The sequence below is a fragment of the Aethalodelphis obliquidens genome, unplaced genomic scaffold (genome assembly GCF_003676395.1).
Source record: "Aethalodelphis obliquidens isolate GAN/ISIS:26980383/991018 unplaced genomic scaffold, ASM367639v1 scaffold40, whole genome shotgun sequence".
Lineage (NCBI taxonomy): Eukaryota > Metazoa > Chordata > Mammalia > Artiodactyla > Delphinidae > Aethalodelphis > Aethalodelphis obliquidens.
Window position 1 is genome coordinate 8,122,532 of NW_020837984.1, and position 26,105 is coordinate 8,148,636.

Sequence of the window (26,105 nt, forward strand, 5' to 3'; positions counted from 1 at the left end):
AGACTGCTGCTGGGTTGATCTTGGTCTGTCAGCAAGGTCCCTTGAGGCCTGCTGGCTTCCTCTGCCTCTGCACCCTTTTGGGTGTCTGGGGATCATCATGTTGGGTTTCCAGAACCTCCATGGTACTATGTAAGCTTTCATTGTCCTTTATGGTAGCTACCAGCTACATGCAGCTATTTAAATGAATTAAAACTAAATAATATTAAAACTCCAGTTCCTCAGTTATGCTAGCCACATTTCAAGTGCTTAATAGCCCCAGGAGCTAGAGGCTACTGTATTGCACAGCCAAATATAGAACATTTCCTTTATCACAGAAACTTCTATTGAACTGGTCTTGGGTGGACTAGATACACGGCCCGGGTTTTTCTTATCTTTAGGGTCTTGCCACCTCTCTGGGGCTCTAACAAAGAAAAATGAATGGAAATTATCTCTCTCGGCTTTCAGATCCCATAGATAGATCCTGCCATTTCAGTTGCCTTTCTCCAAGGCTTCTGCCAGAATAGAGTGAGAATACGGCAGTGAGTCCTGTTCTCTGGGACCCATCAGCGTCTGGCCTCTCATTACTTTCCACCCAACTTCTTCTTCCCCTTCCAGTCCAGGAAATCCATTTCTTATCTCTGTGAAAGGAAGTTTTACTATTGTCTATACCAGCACTGTCCAACAGGAAAATAAGGCAAGCCACATGTGTAATTAAAATTTTTCCAGTAGCCACATGAAAAGAGTAAAGTAACAGTTAAAATTAATTTTTAATGTCTTTTTTGATTCAGTACATTTAAAATATTATCATTTCAACAGGCAATCAATATAAAACTTTTAAATAAGATATATTCCCTTCATTTTTATATAGTCTTTGAAATTTGTGTATATTTTATACTGACAACACATCTCAATGTGAACTAGCCACATTTCAAGTGTTCAGTAGTCACATATGGCTAGAGGTTATCGTATTGAACAGTACAGGTCTCTAACTGGATCCGTTTCATTACACCCTAAAGGACTAGGGTTCTGAAACTCAAAAACAAGGAAAAATTCCCTGTTTCTCTGCATTCTGTTATACTGCTTTCCTGAAACAATGAGCGAAAACCAGCCTACTTGAGGGTGGGTACGATGCTGAGGGTGTCTTTGGGTGGGGTATAGGAGGAGAAAGGCCATAGGATAAAAAGAAATACCTAGAAAGACAACTACTACAAAAACCTCAGTTAGTATTTCAGAAGTATTAGCCTGTTCCAGTGAGTTTTTCTAAGGATATAAAAATTGCTATATAGGATTGTCAGAATAAGTTTGTTTGCTATGGGTTTAAAAGAAATAATTTCATTAGCAGTTAAAAATTGCAGTAATATTGTTGTGTATTGTATAGCTGCTATGGTAACTGGAAAACACAATGCAAAAATCTGCAGTGCTATTGTTGCAAGTAAATCTTATTACTATGACTAAGGCACAGATAAGTTGCTGCAATAATACCTCTGACAATTTTTACTGCAAAAACTGTAAAATCCAGGGATAAGAATTTTATCATCGGGAATGATAATAATTCAAGCCTGTGGGTGCACTTCATAGACTAGAATCTCTATTTGGGGGGTTTCTGAAACAGTGACTGGCAAAGCTGCTTCACTGAAAATAATTTCTACCATTTCAAAACTGTCATGGCAGAGAAGATTTGAAGTTTTAGGGTGGCATTTTCCTTTTTTTTTTTTTACTTTTTGTATTCTATCTTCACTGTAAGCTTGATGATACCTAAAGGCAAAATAGAAATTATTTTAAATGTTGAATCTTCTGTTAAGTAAAATATCTATAAAATTTTGCAGTCAACACCTGGGGAAAATGGACAGGACAATTAAAGTAACTTGCATCTACAGGTCTATTACATGCAGATTAAGCCTGGGATGGAAGGAGATAATAAATCAAGACCTGAGTAAACAGGAGGTTAGAAAGGGGCAGAAGCACAGTGGGAAATTCCCCTTTGGAAGGGGGAGGGTCAGTGGGATGTACTTACTGGTAGGTAGGGGAAATGGGAACCTTAAGAAAAAGTTATCTTCTAGAATGTCAAAAGATCTCAGATTATATATGGCATGGAAGGTGGTCATGGGAATTGGGGATAAATGAATTCTTAGTAATTATTATAAAATTATGAGTCTACGTAAGTTATTGGTGTTCCACTCTTGGTAATCACTGAGTTAATGGGAGATGAATAATGTTAAAAGCAGTTTCTTTTGAGATTCATTATTCCTTGAGGTAGTGATGTTTGGTAGCAACTAAGTATTGCCCATGTTATTCTTGAAGGACTATTTTTTTTTTTACTGTTTATTACTTATTATTTTTGACTCTGTTTGCTACCAAACACAATGGTATACATTATTAATTACCATTTATTGACTGTTTACTATGTGTCAGGCACTTTACGTACATATCTTCCATCTCCTCAACATCCCAGAAAGGTAAGCATGATTATTTGTTTGACAGAATAAGAAGCTGGGACTCAGAGAGGTGAAGTAATTTGTTTTACTTTCTTGCATGCATGCTGAACATCTGTTTCTGAAAACTGTTTGCGAACAGGGACTATACCTTTTATGTACTGTTAATAGCATTTAATGTGATCAATACTCAGTTGGTATTCAGTATCGAATAAGTGGATAAAAAGATCTTAAAGTATTATATATTTAAGATTCTCCAATAAATTTAGTTAGCAGACAGGTTATTAAAGAAAAAAAATTATAAGGGAAGAAGTAGCTGCTCTGTGGGGCCTCCAGGAGCCTGTGAACTTGAGCTTGGCAACAATGTCAAGGTCTGCTTTTAATTCCTTCATTTCTAAACTTGGTCTCTTCCTGGCTACCTTTGCAGCTAGGATGAAAAAGAAGAGTTTACATCCAAGAGAAATACTTCCCCTCAAAAGAAAATCTGTCTTATAAGAAACTGTTGTTCTCGAAATTTTCCACAACTTGAGAAAGATTCCCTAGGGTCCTACACACTCCTCCTTCTCCTTCTTCTTCTTTTTAGGAAGGGAAAGAGTATTAAAAGAAGCCAGGATAACCACATGAGAAAGTTTGAAGAACAATAATATTAAATAGGATGCAAAACCCTCCTGATTATCATGTGGGTTGTTCCTGAAGGGCAACATAGATTAAAATAGTTTATGACCATTTCTATAAATTAGCCATTTAAAAAAACCCATGGGCTTCCCTGGTGGCGCAGTGGTTGAGAGTCCGCCTGCCGATGCATGGGACGCGGGTTCGTGCCCCGGTCCGGGAAGATCCCACATGCCGTGGAGCGGCTGGGCCTGTGAGCCATGGCCGCTGAGCCTGCACGTCCGGAGCCTGTGCTCTGCAACGGGAGAGGCCACAACAGTGAGGGGCCCACGTACCGCAAAAAAAAAAAAAACAAACAAAAAGAACACAACAAAACCCATACACTTAAAGCCAATTATGATCATAATAATAGTTGTAGGTTATAGTGACTTAGTAAACCACTCAGGAAGGACACCAGAGAACTGCAAGATGTACACAAAATAAGAATCAATATAATTATTATGGTTATCTTTAATATTTTAAAATTGAGAGTATAGCAAAATAAGTGATATCTATGCCCTTTTCTGTTAAATGTACATTGTGTTCTTGTATTATATCACTTTCTTTATTGAAAATGGAAATAGAATTCGATACTGGATTCAAGCCTTCTGTGTCTTCCCATCTATCCTGATTCTTCAATCTCTCTCTCCTTTCTCTTGCCTCCCTATGTCTACAGATGAGCTCGACTCTCACGGTCACTGCCCTTCTTCCTGTCCTTCAAAGAATCCTTCCCTAGACCCTAACACCTTTCAAGCTATTTTGTCCATGCACCCTGCTCTCTGTCCTTAGTAAGATTAAGAATGAGCCTTAATTGTTTCCAGGATTCATCTTGCTTGTTTTCTTTTCATATGTTAGCTTCCTTCTTTTTTCAATTTGCCCATGGCTTGTAGGGTGCTCCTACTTCTCTGACCATTCCCTCCTCAGTCTCTTTCCCACTTTGCTTCTTCCTCAAATGTTGAGATTCCTCGCCCTCCCTCCCCCCCACCCCCCAATTTCATTCTTAGTCCTCTTTCTCTGCGCCAGAGGTCTGTGAACCACCTAAAACTGAAAGCGAACTTTTGTGTCTTATGATAGGACATATTTCTCCTTGGGAAAGTATCTATGCCTTTCATTATCGTTCTCAAAAGGGTCCTTGGTTCTTTTAACAAGGTTAAGTGCCCGTGCCCTCACACTCTCCTTAGGTTATTTCATCCTCTCCTTTGCCTCTAACTACCCTTCTTACATACCAACCACTCCCAAGTTCATCTACAATTCCTACCAGAAGAATAAGATTCATAGAACTGTTTAAGAATCAGAACAAGAAGAAATTGCACCGTGAACATTTTGTGCCTAGCTCAGCTTACTGAATCTGGTTCACTGAGGACCAGTTGACTAAATGTTAGGCGGGGGCTGGCCGGGTCATTACTTCACAGTTTGTCAGAGGAAAAACCCCAGGAGGTGAAACCAAGACTGTGCTCGCAAACACCCTAGCGGCTAGTGGCGGAGAGGGCACACCCAGCTCCTAGGGTGGGGACAGGAGAGAAAAGGAGAGAAAACCCCAGTAGCCGCACAGCCCACAGCTGCAGCGAAGCCAGTCGCGGGCTCTGCTCTCAGACTCCAGACAGAAACCCCGCCCAGCACCCGGCACGCCTTTGACCGACATCCACCTTCAGCAACCACCTTTCAGATCACTATAAACACTCCTTACTCCTCCCACCTATCGCTTCCCTCTCGAAGCCAATCAGAGGAATGGGCGGGATTGTCCTTAGAGGGTTCCAGTGTTTTTTTTTTTTTTTTTTTTTTTTTTAAAGAAGGGTATACTGTACACCGCGTTCCGGCTGGGGGAAAAAACACCTCCAGAACTTGCGGGGGAGGGGGGCGTGGAGCCCTGTGATGGGCACCCGGGTCGGCCAATGAGGCGTCCCCGCCCCTTAAAGGCCCTGCCGCCGAGGTGGGCGGGGAAAGCGCGGGGCCCGGCCAATGGCGGCGGGGCGGACGGAGGTTGAGCGGCCGTGGGTAGGGTTAGTGTGAGAGGTACGGCGGGGGAGGTAATGATGGTGGTGGCGGAGGAGAAAGGCGGGGGAGGGGGTGCTGGGCGCTGAGCGGCGGCTCTGGCAGGGTTTTGTAGGGTGGGGGACGGTCGCGGGGCGACTCCGTCCGGGAGGGGGCGGGCGTGAGGCGCGCCGTCCGCCTGAGGGGCTGCAGACCCCGGCTCCCGGGAGCGCCGCGGCTGGCTCGGCTGTTCCATGTGGCTCCGGCGGGGATGGAGGACTCGGTGGCGGCGGCGGCGACTGCTGCTGCGGCGGCGACGGAGGAGCGGCGCTGAGGAGGGAACCGGGCCAGACTCAGCCCGACAGCGGGATTAGAGGTGTGAGGAGGGGGCGGGAGTGGACGTGCGGTGGGACCGGGGCTCTGGGACCGGGCTGGGGTCTTCTGGCATCGCCTGGGTGACAGGGACCGCTGGCGAGCCACCGCCTGCCTCAGCTGGGGGGCAGGGGTCTGGGCTCTGTGCGGGAGGAGAGGAGGCTTCGGCGGACTATTCCCTGAGGATGGGGGAGGGAGGCACTGCACCCCGCACCGTGCACTTGCCTCGCTGGTCATTGCTTCACGCCCAGGCAGGAGTTTCCATTTCCCTCCGGTTGGCAGCAAAGGTGGAGGAGAGCCCAAGTGGCCTGGAGCCGGGACACTGCCCTCTCTCTGCCTTGAGATTTCCCTCCACTCCTTTTTCCCCATCCATTTCCCCCTCCGACTCAACAGCAGCGTTCTTCCCCGCTCCTTAATTTGTTTCACGCACATATTCTAGGACTCAGAGCTATTCACTATCGGCTGAAAAACAAAGTTTATTTTAAAATACTCCACTTCTTTCTCTGACTGGCGGTGGACATTAAACAGCATCCCTAGACTTTCCCGCTCTGCTCGCCCTTCTGTGATGCTAGGAGAGGGAGGTAGGGCCCCGACTTTCGCCTCTCGATCGTTGTTGCTGCTGATTACCTGATGTGTTGCTCCACGTCTTTGGTGTGAATTGTAATTTCTTCCTTGGTGTCTTGCATCCTTGATGTTACTGGCTTTTGAGGTTGGTGTTTTGTTTCATTGTTTGAAAAACATGCGGAGAACTGGGCTTGTCTGTTGCAGTGTTATCTAACATGGGTGGTTAGTCACTTCTCATGCTTCTCTCCTCGTATTTTTTCTCTTTGTTTTGCTTTTCAGTCCTCCAGAATACACATCATATAACCCACGAGGTGGAATGGTGATGTCTCCATGAGGGAACCTCCTCTCACTCATCCTGTGATGTGTGTCATACTGTTCTTGACTGGGCCAGTCATCTAAGATGTGATTTACCCTGTGAAACAGGGAGAAGACTTATGGACCCCAAACATCATTTCAAGTTGTAGTTGAGTTTTTTAAAGTACAGACATACATGCAAAGCTCCTTTGCTTTGGACCCTCTGCTTTGTTAAAGCTGCTGTGTTGCTAAACCAGAACTGCTCCACTGTTTTGACTGATCATCATGGCTTCAGTTTGGAAGAGACTACAGCGTGTGGGAAAACACGCATCCAAGTTCCAGTTTGTGGCCTCCTACCAGGAGCTGATGGTTGAATGTACCAAGAAATGGTAAGAAGTGCCTGGGTGTAGAGTTTGCTGTGCTGTGGCCTAAACTCACTGTGGCCTAAACTCTGCTGCTTCTGACAGCAGATTTACCTTTCTGTAGTGCACAAGTGTGTAGAAGCTGGGCGGGGTGCAGATTACTCTAACAAGTAATGTGGTGTGCACTGTTGCTGCTGGTACCGACCCTGTGGGTTTTAATTACTGCACTTCAGTATGGCTCAGAGGACTGTAACTATGAGAGCACACTAAGTACAGTAGATTTGGTCTTGAGGTCTTTCATCATTAGTCTTAGAATAACTTTGATTTTTATAACTTTAAGGAGGCATGAAGAATGGCTATTGAAATATTGTAAACATATATGCATATGTTTTGATGTAACATATGTCTATGTTTCAGTAGAGTTTTAATACGGAAATCTGTTCTTGTGGGGTGGTGATAATCTGTTTTAATTTGTTCTTGATCTTTATTTTTTTTGCTTAAAATAACTTTTCATTATTTGCATAATAGAGTGCCAGTCCATACAACCTTAGAAATTCTTTTGTTCTGTGCTTAGTCAGGCAACTGTGTTTTATTTTAATTGCCTAATGGGGTACATTTCTTGGCCAGACTTAAGGAAGCAATTAGTAGTGCTGGTCTATGATTTGCTTCTTTCCACTTGAGCAAAGTAAATTTAGGGCTTTCTTTTCACTGCCCTGAATGATAAGCAAGAAGAATTCTTATTTAGTCAGAGGAAAAAAGTTAATCTTAAGCAAATGGTACTTTGGGTTTTGATTTATTGCAGTGATTAAGCAGTATTACTGCAAAAGTAAGTCCATTTCCTTGTCCACATGGACTGTAATCTCATGTCTGTGTTAATCTCTCTTTTTAACATCCTTTTTATTAAACGGAAAAATAGCTTCCTCTACTCTAGAACTCTTAAAGCATATTTGAATATTTATTTGGAAACTAGTTTCCGAATGCTTTTCTCTTGAACTTGTTAGGAATGTTGCTTTATGTGCAATTCAAGAAATGCGTGTACTGATTACCTACTTTATAGTAGGCTCTGTGGCTTTAGAGTTGAATATGACATAATCCCCACCCTCAAGGAGTTCACAGTCCAGGGTGATGACAGTCATGTAAATAAATTCTCTGTGATAGGTGCAATAATATAAATATGATGTAGGGATCTTTATCTGTCTCTATCACTTAACAGTTGGATATCCTTGGGGACAGGTTATTTACTCCTCTGAGATAGTTTTCATATCGACAAAGGTAATAATGGTACCAATTCATAGGAAGGGTTATTGTGAAGATTAAATGAGTTAATACATGTAAAATACTTGGAACAATGTCAGGCACATAGTAAATGCCCAATAAAATGTCATCATTACTTACAAAGTTGGCAGACAAGGGAATAATCAACTCTTTAAGGGTAGGGTAGGGTGTGGGATGGCTTTCTTGGAGCTGAGTTGAGTTTTGAAAGATTCATAGTAATTGGCCAGGAAGCTAAAGGGGAAGAAATGAAGGATATTCTAGACTGAAGCAACAGCCTGTGTAAAAGCATGGAGGCATGTGGCATGCTGGAAGTTCAAGCATTGTAGTTGGATAATGATGGGGCTTAAAGTGCAGGATGGGAGGAGTGCAGTGGGCTATGATGTTTTAGAGGCAGGCAGGATTCAAATAATAAAAAGTAAAGTGCTGTTATACATGGCATGGACTTTATTCTGTGGGTGATGGAGAGATAGGAAAAGGTTTTGAGCAGAAGAGACATTAGGTTTATATTTTGGAAAATCACTTGGATGACAGTGTGGAGTAAGGATCAGTGGAAAAGGTAACTGGAGGCAGGGATGGTATGGTAGCTATTGTAATAGATAAGGTGAGAGAAAAGGCTTAGACTAAGGCAGTGGCAGAGGAAATGGAGAGAATAGAGCAGAGGGACACTTAGGACACAAAATGGATAGTACTTGGTGGTCATTTCAGTAGGGGTCTGGAAAGGGTGGGGATGAGGAAGAGGGTAGGTCTAGGTTGATACCCGTTTCTGGCTTGGAGGACTGGGTGTACTACTAACTAAACTAGGGAATACATGAGGAAAATCCTGATTACAAGTACTTCTTAACTTGGCAGTATGCGGGGGGCATCAACTTTAAGACGGTTAAATTTGAATCTCTTTTCTTAAGGGAAATAGAACATGTCAGGTGATCCTTTATTCACAACATGAGTTTCTTCCTCACAGTTTGCGTCATCTCTGGATTTTATTTTTCCTTAAAAAGTGTGTAAGTTATTGTTAATGTGTCTCAAGGTGAAAGCAAGGATGAAAATTTAACTTGATTATAGGTGAATAGATGGCTTAATTATTTTTAGGGTTGGACATTATGGTACACCTGTTAAATTAGATCTTTATGATAAGGTCTGGCCTTAACACAAGAAACATTTGGATATTCTAGAATTTTTAGACATGTAGTTCTAAATATTTTGCATTTTTCCCCTCTCATTTAAAAATATAGTTTAAAGCTAACGAGGTGACAGTGCCCAAAGAATAATATATTTGTTTGATGTCCTGGAATTTTATTTATAGGTGGATCCTTAAATAAAGCTTTAAAATCTTTTCATTACATACAAATTTGTTGTTATGATTTTTAGTTAGTATTCCTTTTGCCTTACTTTGCATAGGGTCCTTGTGATAAATACAGATTAGGCCCAATTTCTATACTTACATCCTTTTTTTTTTCATTCCTCATGTTGATGCTTGCAACAATTCTTAAATTATTGGATATGTGTGCTGAATTAGAATCTATTTAAAGGACATAAGAATAAAAACAGACTTGGACACCTTGTAAGAACATATTTTATCAGCTACTTTTACATTTTAGGTATTGTGTTGGTGGTATGGAAAAATAAAAGGAGAGGAAGGAAATTTAGAGATGCCAACTGAATAAAGGGAAAGAGGAATTGAAGATAAATTGTAGGTGTTGAGAGGATAAGAAAATAGATCTAGTATAAATCAGAGAAGAAGGAATAAACTACAAAAAGAAAGGACAGTTAGCATTGCATTGGGATTGTGCCTTTGTAGGTAAACTGTGTATATAGGTGCCATTGCCTTTTAGAATCTTGCTACTTCAAGTGTTTTCTGCGAAGCAAGAGAGTTTGCAAAAGCCTGTTAGAACTGCTGTCCCTCAGGCCCTGCCCTAGGCTTACTGAATCAGAATCTGCTTTTTAATGAGATACATACTATGCGCATTAATGTTTAAGAAGCAGTATTTTAAAATAATGTTTTCAACCTTACCAAGTGCCCATTCATGACTCCAGGGTAAAGTATACTGATTTCTGCATGAATTTGAAACTCAAGGGAATGAAGATGAAACTCAATAGATTCAAGAAAGGCATGGAATGGAAGAGGTTGTTGATGGAAGAGGTTAATGGGAATCAGGATATGTTTTCCAAGGGAGAACACATTATTTCTGTGATTAAGGAGAGGAGAAATGTTTCCCATGTTCTCTTGTCATGGCCATAGGTTATGAACCTGGACATGACAGATAACAGGATGAAGGTAAGAGTTTCAGGAGGCCGTCTTTTTTTAGATGTAGGCCATGAGCAAACTCACAGCATTTTACCTTGATCAAAGGATGGATTCTATACATTAGAGGGTTTGGAGTTTCTGCTTTCTCACACTTTTCTTTGTTGCTGTCTTACAGTATTTTGCATTTGCCCAAGGTGGTGTGTTTCCTTAGTTCAACAGGGTCTAATTCATGATTCTTTCTTGGCGTAGTGTCTCTAGAAGTTAGGTCAGGAACAAAAACCAGAAAGACTTTTATTCATCTGAGAGAAGGAAACTATACTATGAAGTCCTATTCCTCATCACTCCTTGATAACCAGGTAGAGGCTCTAGCAAATTTGGAGATGATAAGTGTTCATATTCCTCTTCTCTTATTGTTGTCCCCAAGTCATTTAATTATTAATCTTAACTGATGTAGCTCTTGGCAAGTGGTGAGACTGGCCGCTGGAGATGAGTTTGAGAGAATGAGACTGTGCTGTCTTTGCTCTCTTACTTTGTCTCTTATCCTGTACTTTTTATCACCTGCAGCCCTTTTTATCACCTGCAGCCCTTTAGATTTTAGAGAAGTCTTCACTTGTACGAGCTCTCAATGGCTATTCGGGTGTTTGAGGAAACTACTTGAAAGTTAGCACGTTGTGGTATCATTGTGGCAGAGCTCAATTCTGATAGGAGCTCCCTTACATGATGAGAACCATTATGAGCATGTATATTTTCTGTGTATGTCTATATATCTTCTACATATATGAACATATTTTATCTGTTTTTATATTTCTTCTATATAAGTCTTAGTTATGGCATTCAAAAAGTATTTAAAGTACTGTAAACTTCTCCCCCAAAGGCATAAATATATTGGTTTCTGGTTTTTCTGTCATGTAAGAGTTCCTTTTTCTTAAATATAGTTTTAAATAGGTAATACAATCACACGGTTCAAAATTCTAGAGGTACGTAAAGGTGTTTATATCCCTGAAAGTAACCCCTCATTTTCTCCATTATTCCACAACTCTTTGCAAACCTTGTGACCTCAGGATTTGAAAAGTGAAAAACTAGCTCTTCCCAGTGCTTAAGTGTGTGACGCTGACCTGTTAGATAAAATATGAACTCCTTAATCTGATGTTCCAGGCCCTCTGTAACTGATCCCAAGTTAGTTTTCCAGTTGGATGTTAGAATGCTACATGCACTGTAAGTATTAACTTGAGTTTACGAAGGCCAAATTACATTAATAAGTACTCATCCAGATCCACTTCTTTGGGTGGCTTAAGCAAGCATTTCTCTGTTGCTCTAATGGAGTGAGCTAAAGGAACATCCACCTTGATGTGAAAAACCTACTTTTGAAATACATTAAAAAAATAATAATTGAAAACAAGCTTGGTGTGTTTTAGGAGTATCTAGAAGGCTGGTGTGTCTGCAACACAGTAGAACAAGCTAAAGTGATAACAGTTAAGTTTGAGAGGTAGGTAGGGGTTAGATCACATATGGTCTTGAGATCATGGTAAGGCTTTTGGATTTTAAATGTGATAGGAAGCCGTGGTAGAGGTTTGAGCAGGGAAGTAATATAATTTACATTTTAAAAAGCTTATTCTGGGTACTTTGTGGAATATGAACTGTCCTGAGTAAAAATGGAAGCTAGGATGCTATTGCAGTAGTCCAAGTAGCAAAGCAGTGTAATGGTGGAGGTGGTGAGAAATAATTGGATGTATGTAGGTAACACACACACATGCTCCTACTACACTTTATTGAGGTATAACTTACACTTTTACATACAATAAAATGCATCCATTTTAAGTGTATAATGCAATAAGTTTTGACAAATGTATAAACCCATGTAACTAGAAATACATTTTTTGAAGATGTAGTTGACAGGACTTAATGATGGATTAGATATGATGTAAAGTGAGAGATGGATCAATAATGACTGCAGGGTTTTGGCCTGAGCAACCAGTGAAATGTAATACTAATTACAGTGATGGGGAACACCAGGGAGGAAAAGGTTTGGCGTGAAGGAGAAATCAAGAATTGGCTTTGCTTTCTTTAAGAAAAGAAGACATCCAGCTGGAGGTCTTAATTAAGCAGTTAATTTGAAGAGTCTCGAGCTCAGGGGAAAGAAGAGGCTAGAGTCTTGCAGTGTATAGATAGAATTTATAACTACAGGCCTATAGGAAGTTTTCTGTGGTGTCATAGAGATTAAGAGGACTGAGGATTGAGCCTTGGGACACTTCAACATATAGAGGTGGGGAGGAAGAGGAAGAGCCAGCAAAGGAGACTGAAAACAATCAGTAGTGAGGTAAGAGGAAAATCAGGAATGTGTGCTTTCCAAGGAAGCAAGTGCAAAATGTATCAGGAAAGGAGTGTTTAGCTGTGTCAAATACTTTTGAGAGGTTGAGCAAGATGACCACTAGATTTGGCAAGTTGGAAAGAGTTGGTGACATTGAGGAATGGTTTCGGTGGAATTGTGGGGATGAAAGCATAATTAGATTGGGTTAGAGGAAAGGAAGTGGATACAGTCAGTATAGGTAATTATCTTAGAAAATTTTGCTACAAACTGGAGAATTAGGTAGTAGGTGAAGAGGGACAAGAGGTAAGGTATAGCTTTTGCATGGAAGATATTGCAGCACGTTTTAATGTTGATGGAAATGGTTGGTAAAGCAGGAAAAACTGAAGATGCGCTGGGAGAGGAAGTAACTTCAGGAGAAAGGTCCTTGAATGAGAGAAAGGGAACAGGATCCAGCACATAAATGGAAAGTTTGAACTTAAATAGAGGCAGGGACAATTCATTGTTACAAGGAGGGAAGCAGAGTACATGGGTAGGGAAGCATTTAGGTTGGTAGATTTGGTGGGGAAGGATGTGTACTTTCTCTTCTGTTGGCTTCTGTTTTCTCAGGGAAATAATATTAAGAAGTCATCATCCAAGAGGGAGGTGACAGAAAGTTATTGAAGAATTGACAAGAGAGGAAGTATGAAATCGTCAAAATGAGAATGAATTGAGTAGGGAAATGTAGGATTGTTAGTGCTGAGGACCTTCTTAACATTGTGGTCATAGATATAAAGTGAACGCACCCAGCATGTTTGCATATTTTAATTCAGCTATGTTATGTTCAGTGCTTGGGTGCAGGCATGGAATAGGCAGAGTTGGATTTAACCAGGGATGGGTTTATGTCAGGAATGTGTAAGTGAGGAAAAGAAGGGCAAGGAAATTGGGAGTGAATGCATGGGAGTGGTTATAGTGATGAACCATGGAGTATAGGATAGAAAAGGAGGAAAATAAGGACATGAAAGTTAGGATGGTCGATGGAAGAGTGAAGAGGATAAAGATTTTGAGATCTTAAAGAGATTAAATAGTTGTTGGGATTGGGATACCAGACTGAATGAGCTAGAAAATTGGGAGGTAAGAGTCAGAATGAGATGTTTGATTTTGGAGGATGTGGTTAACAGTTATGACAAGATATAGGTGGTGGTCTCCTTTGCTTATTAGTTAAAAAAAAAAACAAGCACATATCTTCAATATATTTTTAAATATATTTTAAATTAATATGCTTTATATGTTAAATATGGGTGTACCTTAATTTCTCATTTTTTTAAATAAATAAATTTAAGTAGAATTTTCTCCTATATTTAAATGGGTCATCTTTTGTACCTCTGGGGTCTCTCATTTCTCTTTAGACTGTAGCTGTTAGGGTATGACCATGGTGGTTGGTGGTTGAGATGAAATGGAGGAAAAGATTTTTGGAAGTGAAGAGGGCAGTCAGGGAATTTAGAGGCTATGGGACAAGTTATCTATGTGGCTCTTGGAATTGCTGAGAATAATTGGAGGAGAAATGGTTAAGACAGGGAGTCAGGTGCTGAAATCTTAATGAATGAGAGGAGAGGTGGGGCAAAAAGTTTTACTTTGCAAAACTTTCTGTTACAAGTTATGTGAATGTTAAACACCTTATTCTTTGAAACAAAACAGGACAGTCTTCTTTTCCACAAGATGAATTGTCAGAGGTAGATGTAATTTTAGTAGAGAATAAATTGAGTTGTTACTTTATTTTTGTGTTTCTTGGACTGAATTTTTTTTTAAACTTGAATTGTTATGTAGAGTATTTTATCTATATTTTAAATATTTAGTCTATGTGAAGTTCAGTTATACAAAATTCAGTTGTGATGAGTTAAGGAAAATAGTGGAGCGTCTTTATGCCATAAAGACATAATTGGATATTGCAGTGCTTACATCACAGTTGCCTTGACACCAGGCTCAGTATGCCTGTAGATCATTGACAACTTTGGCCTGATCCAAGCGGCCTCTTTTGTAAATAAAATTTTATTGGAATACGACCATGTCCATTGGTTTACATATTGTCTATGGCTGCCGTCATACTAAATGGCGTCTTACCCATGCTAAATGAGTAGTTGTTACATAGACTGGATGGCTGCAGTTTGAACTATTTATTATCTGGCCCTTTAAGAAAAAGTTAACCTCTGCTCTAAATCATTGGAGTTACAGCTAGTGTTTGTAGAATCTAGAGTCTGGTACTAATCTAGTACTTAATCTGTTAGTACCTCATCTGTAAAATGGTGAGGGTAATAACAGTGCTTCCAGCATAGAGTTGTTTTGATGATTAAATGAGACAATACATGTAAAGTGGTTAGAACAGTGCCTGACATATAGTAAGCACTCAGTAAATATTGCCCATTGTCTTTATCTGATTATTTAAGCATTACATGGTGAAAAGAACTATCTAGAGAAAAGGAGTAGAGTGACTGAGAAGAAGACTGAAAATATAACCTGAACATTTAAGAGTGTTTGAGAAAGATGAACTAGCGCAGAAGGCTGGAGTGACCCGAGAGGTGGAAGTAGACCAAGGAGCCTGATAGCAGAAGTGCTGTGCTGAAATGAACTAAGTTTTGACAGTACTTCGGCTTTTGGGGAAAGGAACTACCTCTTTTTGCTTCTGGAGCAAAATTGGTTCATATGGTTTTATAACTTTATTTCTTTTTTAATAACCACTTTAAGTAAGTGATTTTCAGCTAAAGAATATGGATAAGGAAACTAACTTAGTTCCTCCAAAGTAGAATTAACTTGCCAGCATTCGTGTGTGTGTGTGTGTGTGTGTGTGTGTCCCCTGTGGTGACTATTTATGATGTTTAGGATATATTTTTTTATGACAATTTTCCTTCAGATTTCTTTTCCCTATCATGAATTTTATAATGGCCCCATGGAATAAATTATGTCTTTTGGTAGTATATTTTTTAAATGAATTGTAAGGGATTATGCGAAGATGTTCTACTCTTATGACAGTTTAGTTTCATATTAGTTTTGTAATTAGATGCTCAGGGAACTTAAAATTAGGCATTTGTAGAAATGTGCTATTGATGCATCAATGTGTTTGTTCTAATTTTGTGGAACATATCAACAGAAGAGTCACTGAAGTAGTTCACTGCATAACATAAAAAGTCTAGTGTGCTAAAGGAAAAATTGTACAAGCATTTTTAACTGAGTGTTCAATAGGGATGTTCATATTCTGCATATTTTTTAAAAGGAGCGGAACTGAGTTTGTGAAATTGGGACAGTAAAATTATTGCAGAATGCCATATATGTGTGTCTTATTTTTCACTCTTACAGTGATATTTTTAGGCCGCTTTGCTAATAGACACCTAAAGAATTTCTTTGATAAGTTTGATCTAGTAAAAAATTTCCTGGGCTTCCCTGGTGGCGCAGTGGTTGAGAGTCCGCCTGCCGATGCAGGGGACACGGGTTTGTGCCCTGGTCAGGGAAGATCCCACATGCCGCGGAGCAGCTGGGCCCGTGAGCCATGGCCGATGAGCCTGCGCGTCCGGAGCCTGTGCTCTGCAATGGGAGAGGCCACAACAGTGAGAGGCCCGCGTACCACCAAAAAACAAAAACAAAACAAAAATTTCCTGATGTTATTAATCCCAGTGTTGTTTTTATTGAAATACTTCTTTTTAAAAAAAGCCACTTCTAAAAATTGACTTTATTACTGCATTAACGATAAAAAAAGAATGACTTTAATGCAAAGAATTTATCACTTTAAAAGTTGATACTCTGCCTATGTCCAAAAGAGTTTGTCAGCTTGAGAATATAAAATAACACTATGTTGACTAATTTAGGGATATAAATAGAACAGAGATAGTCTTAGAGGAGCAGAGAGTACATGTTACTAGGCACTTAAGAGGAGTTACCGCTGGACACTGGAGTTGGTTTTGAGTTTACTGTCAGCTGTGGCAAAAAAGGAAGCACATTGGCTCACCGAGTATACCTTCTGGCTAAAGAAAATATTCAAACTCATTTGCAGAGACTTTTCTTAGAACTTAATTAAAGCAGGATTTTTATTATGAAAAAAATGTATGACATTGGATAATGTCTCAAACTACAAAAGACTCAGACTTTTAAATAGGATAATGTTTATACTGACCATTTATAACAATCCTGTATGAGAGAATATGGCTGAGGAACCTAGTTTTCTGATCATCTAATTTAAATCAAGGGTACGCACTGGAAAATTTAGAAGAATGAATATTTAACATAGATCATCAAGTTCTATGCTGTGCCATACAGGAGCAACTAACTACATGTTGCTATTTACATCTAAATTTAAATTAAATAAAATTAAAAATTCAGTTCCTCAGTCACATTAGCCACATTTCAAGGGCTCACTAGCCACATGTGGCTAGGGGCTACTATATTGGATGGTGCAAATATGGAACATTTCTATCATCACAAAAGGTTTTGTTGGACAGTGCTGTTTTAGCCATTTCCTCTCAAAACTGGCTAATTTCAGAATTGCTAGGGCACTCTGCAAATAAGGTGATTGCTGTCGTCTTTGGAAAGTCCTGATTCTGTAGGTCTGGAATAGTGCTGGCAAATCTGTCATTTTAGAAGTTTCTCAATTGCTTAAGGTCATCAAGCCAGGTTTTAGAACTACCACATTTGAGTCCTCCTCAAATATCTGTGTAAAGTAAAGCTTTGGCAAGTGTTAGGTGACAGGTCCTATTGGTACTCCAGAAATTATTAAGTTGAAAATTTGAATTGAATTTTTTTCCTTTGTTTCAGCTGTTTTGTAATGTGTGTGCGTGTGTGTGCTAAAAGTGAGAGCAATGTACTTTAGCTATGCCACATATAAAGTTGTCAAATTAATATAAACATTTGAACCAGTTCATTTATTCATTTAAAAAAAAAGTTTGCTCTCTTCCATAGAAGCAAGGACTGTTGGGGATAGCTAAAGACAGAATAATTTTTTTTTTTAAAGAAAAGTTTTGATGCTTCTCAAGTACCTGCACTGTTGTACTTCCAGGCACCATCTCTAGAGCTGCTGATTTTTTTTCCTCTGAAGATTCCTTAATTCTCTCTCCAGTTTTTCTGTTGCCAATGCCTTGGTGTCATCCTTTGTCATCTTTTGCCAAGGTGCATGGTTCTCAAAGTGTGCACTGAGGAGCCTAGAAAGCGCCGCAGAGAACTCACAGGTGTGCCAAGGGATGCTTAAAAATGTTGAGGGAAATACAGCAACATCTGTTGGAAACCACACAAACTACAAGCTTGAGGTAGCTCATTTGCAAAATTAGATTGTTATATTCCTTTCAGTGATACCATATTTTTACAAAGCTGAGTTTTTGGTAGTTGCTATGACAAAAAGCAAGTACCATGTGAAAATCCATATGGAACAGGAAAAGGGGAAGGTCGTGTCCAATCTGAACCTAATGTTTGAGAAGTTAGCAGTACTCAACACAACTTGTTAGGACATACATTTTTCTAAAGTTGTTTGGACCTGACTATTTAAACAGAATGGTTGGGCTTCCCTGGTGGCGCAGTGGTTGAGAGTCCACCTGCCGATGCAGGGGACGCGGGTTCGTGCCCCGGTCTGGAAAGATCCCACATGCTGCGGAGCAGCTGGGCCCGTGAGCCATGGCCGCTGAGCCTGCGCGTCCGGAGCCTGTGCTCCGCAACGGGAGAGGCCACAGCAGCGAGAGGCCCGCGTATCGCAAAAAAACCCCCAAAAAACAGAATGGTTAAGTATTTCTTTTGGCCTATGAAAAAATTACTGACACACTAATTAGGGCTTTGTCAACCCAGAAAGTTTGGGAACCTCTAGTATAGGCTTTTGTGATAGCCTTTAACATTTTCCTCGCCTCTTTTTGGTCCTTTGTCTATATTATTGTCAATGTTATCCTTCTACAAGGAACCTTCTGGATTTCCCCTTTGTTTATAGGGTGCTGTTAGTATGGTAATTTTAATCTTTTAAGTTTACCTTTATTCTATTTTACTAGTCTTTTCCAATCATTTCCCTTAAGCTTCCAAAGATTGTTTACCACATGCAAATAATTTCCTTCACATGTTAGCTTTCATTCTCCTCTATCCCCTTCCAACAATCATTCAATGCAAAGAGCACGTAGTAATATACTCTATGGCAAAGTAACTTAATTGAAACTGAGTTTATTCATGCAATAAGTGGGCTTAGAAATTGAGTTTAATGGTTCAACTTTAATTTGAAGAATACTCTAATTTACAAAATAATCTTTTAAAAATTGGTTAATTCATTTACTTTTAAACTTTTTATTGAAATTATTTTAGGTTTACAGAAGAGTTACAAAGATAATATAGAGAGTTCTTGTATTCTTTTCACCCAGCTTCCTTTGAGTGAAATTAGGGTAAATAAATTTACCATGGCCATTTATCAAAACTAAGAGATGAACCTAAGTACAATACTATTAGGCCAAAGTACAGACTTATTTGGATTTCACCAGTTTTCCATTAATATCCCTTTTCTGTTTGAGGGTATAAACCGGGATACCATGTTGCATTTAGTTGTCACATCTCCTTAGTCTTCTCCAATCTAAGACAGTTCATCAATCTTTCCTTGATGGTTTTGAAGAGTGCTGCTTATTTTGTAGAATGTTCCTCAAATTGAGTTTGGTGTTTTTCTATTAGACTGGGGTTATGGATTTGGGGAAGACGCCACAGAGGTGAAGTGCTCTCATCACATCATATCAGAGGGCACATGATATCAACATGGCTTATTACAGTTGATTTCACCTTGATCAGTTGGTTAAGGTGGAGTCTGCCAGATTCCTCCACTGTTAAGTTACTATCCCTTTCCATACTCTATTTACTAGCAACCAGTCACTAAGTCCAATATACACATGGGGTGGAGAATTAAGTTCCAGTTCCTGGGAGGAGAGGTATTAAAAACTTTGTGGATATATGTTAGAATCACCACAGAATTAATAAATTTTAGAGGGGAGATACTTTGAGGTTATGTAAATATCCTGTTTCTCTTTAAAGTTTTTTTTTTTTTTTTTTTTTTTTTTTTTGTGGTACGCGGGCCTCTCACTGTTGTGGCTTCTCCCGCTGCAGAGCACAGGCTCCGGACGCGCAGGCTCAGCGGCCATGGCTCACGGGCCCAGCCGCTCCGTGGCATGTGGGATCTTCCCTGACCAGGGCACAAACCCGTGTCCCCTGCATCGGCAGGCGGACTCTCAACCACTGCGCCACCAGGGAAGCCCCTCTTTAAAGTTTTGATCACTAATTTCCAATTCATTAGTAGGTTTTGCCTGCAGCACTTATTACAGTGTTCTAATGATGATTTTCTATTTCCCTTATTCCTCTTTTATTGTTTGGAATTCTTCTGTAAGGCAGAGTTGACCTTTCTCATTATTTATTCAGTTATGTTATTTATACCAGTTTGGACTTATATTTATAAAATAACTTTTTGATATTGTTACTGCCTTTGGTACTAAGGTTCTGGTAGGGGGTATATTGTTGCAACATTTTTCTTAAAGGAAACTTTATTTTGAAATAATTTCAGAATTATAGAAAAGTTGCAAAAGTAATACAAAGAATTAATTCCCGTATGCCTGCCACCCAGATTCCCCAGGTGGCAACATTTTATCATACATGCTTTATCACTCTCTCTTGCTCTCTGTATGTCATTTTTTTCCCCCTTAACATTAACCATGATGCCCTTTACCCATAAATGCTTAAATGTATATTTTCTAAAAACAAGGATATTTTCTTACGTAGCCAAGGTTCGGTTTACCAAATCAGGAAATAAACATTGATTTATAGCAAAAGAAGAATTTCCAGGGTCCATACATTACATTTAGTTGTCACATCTCTTACTCTCCTCTGATCTGATAGAGTTCTTCAGTTTTTCTTGATCTTGATACTTTTGAAGATGTTGCTGAATTTGGTTTTGTCTACTGTTTCCTGTGACTAGGTTCAGATTATGAGTATTTGGCAAGAGTACCAAAGTGATGCTGCATACTCACTACATCATATCAAATGTGTGTGTGTATATAAATATCCTATTCCTTATCAAACTTTTATCCACTAGTTTGAGCATTCAGTGTGGTTATATTTTAATTCGAAACAGATAGGTTCATTCATTTTTATTTGTATTTCACTTTAGAAAATCCCTCTATCCTTGTTGAAGTAATTAACTGATTGATTAATGAAATTTTAATGTTGTTCCTCAAATAAGAACTTTTTTAAAAAAAAGTCACATGATGTTGATTGGTCCCATTATTGGTGATGTTAACTTTGATCACTTGCTTAAAATATTGTCTAACAAGTTTCTCCAGTTGTAAAGTTACTGTTTTTTTCTTTGTAAATATCCTATTCCTTATCAAACTTTCATCCACTAGTTTTAGCGTTCAGTGTGATTATGTTTTAATTCAAAACACCGATAGGTTTATTTATTTTTACTTGCATCCCACTTTAGAAAAGCTCCCCCCCAATTCTTATTGAATTAATTAACTTATTAATTAATGGAATTCTAATGTGTTTCCCCAAATAAGAGCTATTTTTTAAAGGGTATATCTCCCCATCCCATCTATTCTGTTCCCGCTGCCTTGTCCTTTTTCCCTTGTTCCACCCAACCCCTGAATGTAGCTAGTTTCATTATTCTGGGTTTCTTCTTATTTTTAAAAACAGATTTATTGAGAGATAATTCACATACTATACAATTCACCCTTTTCAAGTGCTCAATTCAATGGTTTTAGTGTATTCCTAGAGTTGTACAACCGTCATCACCATCTAATTTTAGAACACTTTCATCACTTCCAAAAGAAACCCATACTCATTATCAGTCACTCCCTATTCCTCTGGAACTCCCCTCCCCTCTTCCTCTTAACACTGTTTCCTGCTCTTGCCCTATCCTTGCTCTTCGCAACCACTACTCTACTTTTCTCTCTTCATTTGCCTATTCCAGACATTTTATGTAAATGGAATCATACTATATGGTCTTTTGTGACTAGTTTGTTTCAATTAACATAATGGTTTCAAGATTCATCCACGTGTAGCATGTATCAGTACTTTTCTTTACCAAATCATATGCTATTGTATGAATATACTGCATTTTATTTATTCTAAATGGGCATTTGGGTTGTTCCCACTTCTTGGCTATTATGAATAATGTTGATATGAACATTTCCGTCCTGGGTTTATACCTAGAAGTGGAACTGGTAAGTCATGTGATAACTTCAACTTTTTCAGGAGCTGCCAAAACATTTTCCAAAGGGGCTACATCATTTTATATTCCCACCAGCAATGTATGAGGGTTCCAGTTTCTCCAGCCGTCACCAACACATCTTATTGTCTGTTTTATTTTAGCCATCCTAGTGGGTGTAAAGTGGTATATGATTGTGGCTTTGATTTGCATTTCTCTAATTGCTGGATGATGTTTAGCCACGATCTTTTCATGTGTTTATTGGCCATTTACATATATATATTTGGAGAAATGTGTATTCCGATCCTTTGCCCATTTTTAATTGTGTTTTTAATCTTTTTAGTGGTGCAATGTAAGAGTTCTTTATATATTTTAGATATTATACATTTGTCAGATGTGATTTGCAGATACTTTCTCTCATTCAATGAGTTGTCCTCACTTTCTTTTTTTTTAAATTGAAGTATAGTTGATTTACAATATTGTGTTAGTTTCAGGTGTACAACAAAGTGATTCAGTTTTAAATACACACACACACACACACACACACACATAACACATACACACACACATATATTCTGCTTGGGATTGCATTGAATCTATGGATCCAGTTAGGAAGAACTGACACCTTGGCAATATTGAGTCTTCTTATCCATGTACAGGGAATCTCTCCATGTATTTAGATTTTTTAAAATTTCTTAAGAGTTTTTTAGTATTCCTTATATAGATATTGTGTGTGTGTGTTTATTTATTTAGATTTATACCTAAGTATTTCATTTTTAAGTGCTAATTCAAATGGTATTGTGTTTCAAATTACAATTGTTTGTTCCTGGTATACAATAAAGCAATTGATTTTTGTATATTAACCTTGAATCCTGCAACTCGCTATGATTGTTTATTTCTTCTAGGATTTTTTGTTGATTCTTTGGGATGTTGTACATAGATAGACAGTCACGTCATGTGTAAACAAATATAGTTTTATTTCTTCCCTCCCAACCTGTATACATTTTATTTTCCTTTCTTATCTTACTGCATTAGCTAGGACTTCCAGTATGATTTGAATAGGAGTGGTGAGAGTGGACATCCTTGCCTTGTTCCTGATCTTACTGGGAAAGCATCCAGTTTCTCACCATTATATATGGTGTTATAGTTTTTTTGTAGATGTTCTGTACCAAGTTGAGGAAACTCCCCTCTACTCCTAGTTAGCTGAGAGTTTTTACTATGAATGAGTGTTGGATTTTGTTAGATGCTTTTTTTGGTATCTAATGATATGATCATGTAATTTTTCTTTTTTAGTCTGTTGATGTGATGGATTACATTAATTGATTTTCAAATATTGAACCAGACTTGCATACCTGGAATAAATCCACCTGGTTGTAGTGTGTAGTTTTTTTTTTTGTGGTACGCGGGCCTCTCACTGTTGTGGGCTCTCCTGTTGCAGAGCACAGGCTCCAGACGCGCAGGCTCAGCGGCCACGGCTCACGGGCCTAGCCGCTCCACAGCATGTGGGATCTTCCTGGACCGGGGCACGAACCCATGTCCCCTGCATCGGCAGGCGGACTCTCAACCACTGCGCCACCAGGGAAGCCCGTTTTTTTAAAATGCATTATTGGATTTAATTTACTAATATTTTCTTGAGGATTTTTGCATCTGTGTTCATGAGGGATGTTGGTATTTAGTTTTCCTTTCTTATAATGCCTTTGGTTTGAGTATTACAGTAATGCTGGCCTCATAGAATGAGTTAAGAAGTATTCTCTCAGCTTTTATTTTTTGGAAGAGATTGTCTGGAGAATTAGTATAATTTCTTCCTTAAATGTGTGGTAGAATTCACCAGTGAACCCTTCTGGGCCTGGTGCTTTCTGTTTTAGAAGGCTGTTTATTATTAATTCAATTTCTTTAATAGACACAGGACTATTCAGCTTACCCATTTCTCATTATAGGGGGTTTAGTAGATTGTGTCTTTCAGGAAATTGGTCTGCTTTATCTAGGTAATTAAATTCATGGGCATAGAGTTGTTCATAATATTCCTTTAGTATATTTTTTAAGGTATTTAAAAAAATTATTTATTTTATTTATTTATTTTTGGCTGCGTTGGGTCTTTGTTGCTGTGCGCAGGCTTTCTCTAGTTGCGATGAGCGGAGGCTACTCTTTGTTGCGGTGCACGGGCTTCACATTGCGGTGGCTTCTCTTGTTGCAGAGCACGGGCTCTAGGTGCCCAGGCTTCAGGAGTTGTGGCTCGCGGGCTCTGGAGCGCAGGCTCAGTACTTGTGGCACATTGGCTTAGTTGCTCAGCAGCATGTGGGATCTTGCCGGACCAGGGCTCGAACCCGTGTCCCCTGCATTGGCGGGCAAATTCTTAACCACTGTGCCACAAGGGAAGCCCTTTATTTATTTATTTATTTTTTGCGGTACGCGGGCCTCTCACTGTTGCGGCCTCTCCCGCTGCGGAGCACAGGCTCCGGACGTGCAGGCTCAGCGGCCACGGCTCACAGGCGCGGCCATGGCTCACAGGCCCAGCCGCTCTGCGGCACGCGGGATCCTCCGGGACCGGGGCACAAACCCGCGTCCCCTGCATCGGCACGCAGACTCCCAACCACTGCACCACTAGGGAAGCCCTTTTTTTTTTTAAACGTAGTGATTCACAATTTTTTAAATATTTATTTATTTATTTATTTTGGCTGTGTTGGGTCTTCGTTGCTGCATGCAGGCTTTCTCTAGTTGCAGTGAGTGGGGGCTACTCTTCATTGTGTGCAGGCTTCTCATTGCGGTGGCTTCTCTTGTTGTGGAGCATGGGCTCTAGGCACGCGGGCTTCAGTAGTTGTGGCCTGCCGGCTCAGTAGCTGTGGCACGCGGGTTTAGTTGCTCCGCGGCATGTGGGATCTTCGTGGACCAGGGCTCGAACCCGTGTGCCCTGCACTGGCAGGTGGATTCTTAACCACTGTACCACCAGGGAAGCCCCCCTTTAGTATCTTTTTAATGTCTACAGAATCAGTACTGATGGGCCCACTTTCATTTCTAGTATTAGTAATTTGTTTACTCTTTTTTTTTCTTGTTAACCTGGCTAGAAATGTATCAATTTTATTGATCTTTTCAAAGAATCCACTTTTGGTTTTGGTTGATTTCCTGTTTTCAGTTTCATTGATTTCTGCTCTAATTTTTATTATTTCTTTCCTTCTGCTTACTTTGGATTTACTTTGCTCTTTTCTAGTTTCCTAAATTGGAAGCTTAGATTAATGATTTTAGATCTTTCTTCTTTTTCAATATTGTGCATTCAATGCAATTAATTTCCTTCTAAGCACTGGTTTTCTGGTTCCCACGACTTTTAATAAGTTACATTTTCATTTTTATTTATTCAATATTTTAAAATTTCTCTTGAGACTCCTTTGACACATCTGTTGTTTAGAAGTTCACTGTTTAATCTCCAAGTTTTTTTGGGTTTTCTAGCTATCGGTTATTTATTTCTAATTTCGTTCTATCATGTATGAGAGCATACCTTGTATGATTTCAATTTTTAAAAATTTGTTAAGATGTGTTTTATGGCCCAGGATATGTTCTGTCTTGGTGAATGTTATATGTGAGCTTGAGAAGAATGTGTATTTCTGCTCTGGTTGGATGCAGTATTCTATAGATCCAGTTGATCGATGGTGCTTTTCAGTTCAACTGTGTCCTTACCTGATTTTTTGCCAGCTGATCTTTTGATTCCTGATAGAGGTGTATGGAAGTCTTCAGCTATAATAGTAAATTCATCCAGTTCTCTTTACAGTTCTATCAGTTTTTGTCTCATATATTTTGATGCTCTGTTGTTAGGCTCATACAAATTAGAGAATGTTATGTCTTCTTGGAGAACTGACCCCTTTATCATTATGTAATGCCCCTCTTTATCTCTGTTAATATTCCTTGCTGTAAAGTCTGCTTTGTCTGAAATTACTATAGCTACTCCAGCTTTTTTTGATTAGTGTTAACATGGCATATCTTTTCCATCCCTTCCTTTTAATCTATATGTGTCTTTATATTAAAAGTTAGTTTAGGGCTTCCCTGGTGGCGCAGTGGTTGAGAGTCCGCCTGCTGCTGCAGAGGACATAGGTTCGTGCCCCAGTCCGGGAGGATCCCACATGCTGCAGAGCGGCTGGGCCCGTGAGCCGTGGCCGCTGAGACTGCACGTCTGGAGCCTGTGCTCCGCAATGGGAGAGGCCACAACAGTGAGAGGCCCATGTACCGCAAAAAAAAAAAAAAAGTTAGTTTATCACAGACAACATTTATTTAGTAGACTCAAGTTTAGTTGCATCTTTTTTTTAATCCATTCTGAAAGGCTGTCTTTTAATTGATTTATTTAAACCATTCATGTTAAAATGATTACTGATACAGTTGGTTTAACATCTACCATATTTATTACTGTTTTCTATTCTTTGCCCTATTCTTTGTTTCTATTTTGTTTTCCACTCTTTTTCTGCCTCTGTTTGTTTGCTTTTTTTCCTTCTTTGGTTTTAATTGA

General features: G+C 39.4%; 1 protein-coding gene across 1 annotated transcript in view; it reads left to right on the plus strand.

Annotated features, from left to right (window-relative positions):
- The first annotated feature begins 5,186 nt into the window (after positions 1 to 5,186).
- Positions 5,187 to 26,105, plus strand: part of EHBP1 (EH domain binding protein 1) — a 362,437-nt gene continuing 341,518 nt past the window's right edge. The window contains exons 1-2 of the mRNA XM_027131633.1: positions 5,187 to 5,409; positions 6,249 to 6,652. Of these exons, the coding sequence (XP_026987434.1) occupies positions 6,549 to 6,652 (104 nt within the window). The 5' untranslated portion in view covers positions 5,187 to 5,409; positions 6,249 to 6,548. The remainder of the gene's footprint in view (positions 5,410 to 6,248; positions 6,653 to 26,105) is intronic.